This window comes from Arvicanthis niloticus, chromosome 2, assembly GCF_011762505.2.
Source record: "Arvicanthis niloticus isolate mArvNil1 chromosome 2, mArvNil1.pat.X, whole genome shotgun sequence".
Lineage (NCBI taxonomy): Eukaryota > Metazoa > Chordata > Mammalia > Rodentia > Muridae > Arvicanthis > Arvicanthis niloticus.
Genome location: NC_047659.1, coordinates 121,726,668 through 121,730,255, shown reverse-complemented (window position 1 = coordinate 121,730,255; position 3,588 = coordinate 121,726,668). Strand labels below are relative to the sequence as shown.

The following is a 3,588-nucleotide window of genomic DNA, read 5'->3' as shown; positions in this document are numbered from 1 at the left end:
TTTCTAGCAAAGACTCATGGCCAGAGATTACTTGTTACAAGTATACAGTTTCTCATTGTGTGAGTGAGGAAGTGTCAACTGGGTAAAACTCTGTCTTCCTGACTTACTGGAATGTGGGCCTGCTTTGCTGTGAGTGTTGCTTGGATGTCTCCCACCCCGGAACAACACCCCCAGCTGGGACTTCTGAGGCATTGCATCCTCCTGCTTGGTTAACATTTTAAAACCCCTTTCAGTTCATTGCCTCTAACCCTGGCCCATTTCCAAAACTGACAGAGGCAGGGCCCATGTTCTGCTTCAGTGATTCCTATCCAGTCACCTGCAACACAGCCTCTGTGCTTCTCATCATGCCAGCCCCAAAACCATACTTTGTGACCGTGGTTGTCCTGCTGATCCTGGCAGACAAGACCACAGGTAACTCGGGTCTCTCTAAGGTTCTGGGGGTCTCAAGTGTAGGTTGCAGATGACACAGTATCAGCTATGTCAGGATCCCCGTTAATTTTCTCTCATGGCAAACTTAAAGTTCTTGGCCTGTGTTCCTGGCACTGTGGAGACTCGAGACCTGAAGGGCATCAGGAAGTGCTCTAACTGGGACAGGAGCCTGGTTTGTGGTGTAGGTGTGGGAGGTTGGGAGAAGGAATGACTAGATGTGGGATAGTGAGCTGGGTGCGGGGCATGGATGTTAAGACCACAGAAAAATAGGATGATGGCAAAGGTGAGCGGGAGACAAGCGGTTCTGCTATGAACTCAGTCTTGGCTAATGTTCTGATGTCACATGGACAATGAGTGGTGTTTGGTGCTGGATGTAGCTGGGAGAGGTTTAGTGAAACTAGGAATTGGGATAGAGAGGGTCTGTATATGGACTCCGTTGAATTGATGTAATGAATTGGGGGTGGGGTGAATTTTATTGGACTTGTTTCTCATAAGTTTTATAAGTGTCATATAATTACTTAAGTAATCAATTACATTACTAATTTATATAATTTAAATAATTATTTGAAAAATATCATTTCATTTATTTATTAAATGCTTAATGATTTTATAGACATCCCATGTGTAATAATTTTATCATCACAAAACCATTAGGGACTTGGCCCGGTTGTTTATTTCATCGTAAAGATGATACAGGGCCAGAGGGCTGGAGGAAGAAGCATGGAGCCAGCAAAGGGCAGAGCCCCAGTTTGACTCTAGATGTTTTGACTCTGAGTCCTGTGCTGAAGGGGACTGTTTTATTTCAGTCATGATTTTTCACCTCTAGCATCACCGCTGCACAGAAACTAAACTTGGCTGTGTCTTCTCCAGGTGGCCTGTTCAGGTTCCGCAGTAGCCAGAGTCGAGAGCCATGGATTTCATGTGAGCTTTACCAGGGGATATGCAGAAATGCCTGCCAGAAATATGAGATCCAATACTTTACCTGCCTAAAGAACAGGAAATGCTGCCTCAAATTTCCTATGAAGATTACCAGTTTCTAACTCTGCGAAGGAGCCTGGCTTACCCACCTCAAATGCTTCAAGCTACTCTCAGGTTGGAATGTCACCAGCATCGTCCCTTCTTGTAGTAATTTATCCCATGTTCTGGAATGTTCTCCTCATAAAAACGCACTCCTTCTCATGTGTGTGTATCTTTCTCTGTGGGCGGTCATCACTGGCCAGGACAGACAGTTTAGTCTGGGAGCTGGGTGGCCTTGTAGTATGGAAGGGAACTGTGAAAGGAAGAAAGAGGGAGGAAGGGAGGGAGGGAAAGAGGGAGGGGGAGAAAGGGAGGGAGGGGGAAAAGGGAGGAAGGGAGGGAAAAAGGGAGCAAGGGAGGAAGGGAGGGAACACAAATGAGATACCAGGTACTTCGTGGGGTATAAAGGATGGAGAGGCTGGAGTAGCTGGATTTTCTGTCCTGTTTTGACCTCATTCTGAAGGCTACAGAAGGGCTCAAACGATTGGCTTGATTGGATTCAGATAATCCAGTTTCATGTGCGAGAACTCACGATATCCCCTCTGGAAATCCCAAAGAGCCAAGACATAGCAGCAAACTTGCCTGGTCTCCCCAGGACTAATACTGCCTGCTTTGTCTGATGCAGTGTCCTTAAGGGGAACTAGAACCAGATGAGCAGGCAAAATTGAGGAAAGGAATTTGTTTTTAAAAAAAGTGAGATGTTTCTACCCAGTGGACTGTTGGGCATGGCTCATCCCTGTTTCGAAGTCTTCCAGTTTCAAAGCTGAGAGTCTGTCTCTGGGTGTAGTGATAAGAGACAGAGGTGAGCATGTTCATGGTGTAAGACCACATTTGTACTCGTGTTATAGAAAGGAGCCAGTACATATACATTGTAAGCAGCTCAGTACACAATGGAATGGTAAACTTGTCTGGATTAACCTCTCCTCCAGGCTCTACCTAGGGAGGAATACAAGCCTTGAGGGTATACAAACACAGCTGCACAGAGAGTTGATACAGAAGAAGCATGGAGGTAATGATAAGGAGAGAGGCCTTAAGACTCAGAGACAAGGCTGACCACCTGGCCAGCGGGCAAGGCTAAACTTTGGAATGTCTGACTACCTGTTTCCCATCTCCAGTAATGGTCACTAGCTGGAGCTGAGGTGGAAAGCAGACCTCTAGGTTGTTAAGTGACCACCTTCTCAGATGACTGCCTCTCTGAATGAACTGTACCTTGAAGACTTAAGTTCTGTTTTTGATCCTTGACTTTGCAGAGACTGGCACGGGCAAATGCACTATCTGGTAACAGAGGCATAGAGGTGGTGGTGAATATGTTACAGGGTGTTTCCATTGCTGTGAAGAGAAACCATGACTAAAGCAACTCTTATAAAGGCAAACATTTAATTGGGGCTGGCTTGCAGTTTCAGAGGTTCAGTCTATTATTGTCATAGCAGAAAGCATGGCAGTGTACAGACAGGCATGATGCTGGAGAAGGAGCTGAGAGTTCTACATCTTCATCCAAAGGTGGCAGAAAGAGACTGTCTCCCAGGCAGCTAGAATAAGGGTCTCAAGGTCCACCTCAGTAGTGACACATTTCCTCTAATAAGGTTACACCCACACCAACAAGGCCACACCTCCTAATAGTGCTACTTCCTGGGCCAAGCATATTCAGACCACCACAGAGGGGGATGATGCCTCAGAGCGAGGCATTGGAATAGCATCTTTTCATCCCAGAGGATTGAGGGATGTTGTTGGGGAATGTTCACTCTCCAAATTGAAATGTACTTCCTGGGGCTGGAGACATGGCTCAGTGGTTAAGAGCACTGACTGCTCTTCCAGAGGTTCTGAGTTCAGTTCCCAGCAACCATGTGGTGGCTCACAACCATCTGTAATGGGATCAGATGCCCTCTTCTGGTGTGTCTGAAGACAGCTACAGTGTACTCCTAGAAATTAAAAAAAAAAAAAAAAGAAAGAAAAAAAAGAAATGTACTTCCTGTCTTAGTTACTGTTCTATTGTTATGAAGAGACATCATGCCCAAGGCAACTTTTAAAGGAGTGCATTTAATTGGAAGATTGCTTACAGTTTCAGAGGTCTACTCCATGGCCATTGTGACAGGGAGCATGGTGGCAGGCAAGCAGGCAGGCATAATTTTAGACCAGTAGCTG

General features: G+C 45.8%; 1 protein-coding gene across 1 annotated transcript; it reads left to right on the top strand.

The window, feature by feature from the left end:
- Nucleotides 1-318: 318 nt before the first annotated feature.
- Nucleotides 319-1,592, top strand: Defb116 (defensin beta 116). The gene is made up of 2 exons (XM_034496861.2): nucleotides 319-411; nucleotides 1,300-1,592. The coding sequence occupies exons 1-2, from the start codon at nucleotides 345-347 to the stop codon at nucleotides 1,467-1,469; spliced, it is 237 nt and encodes a 78-aa protein (XP_034352752.1). The 5' UTR covers nucleotides 319-344; the 3' UTR covers nucleotides 1,470-1,592.
- Nucleotides 1,593-3,588: the final 1,996 nt, after the last annotated feature.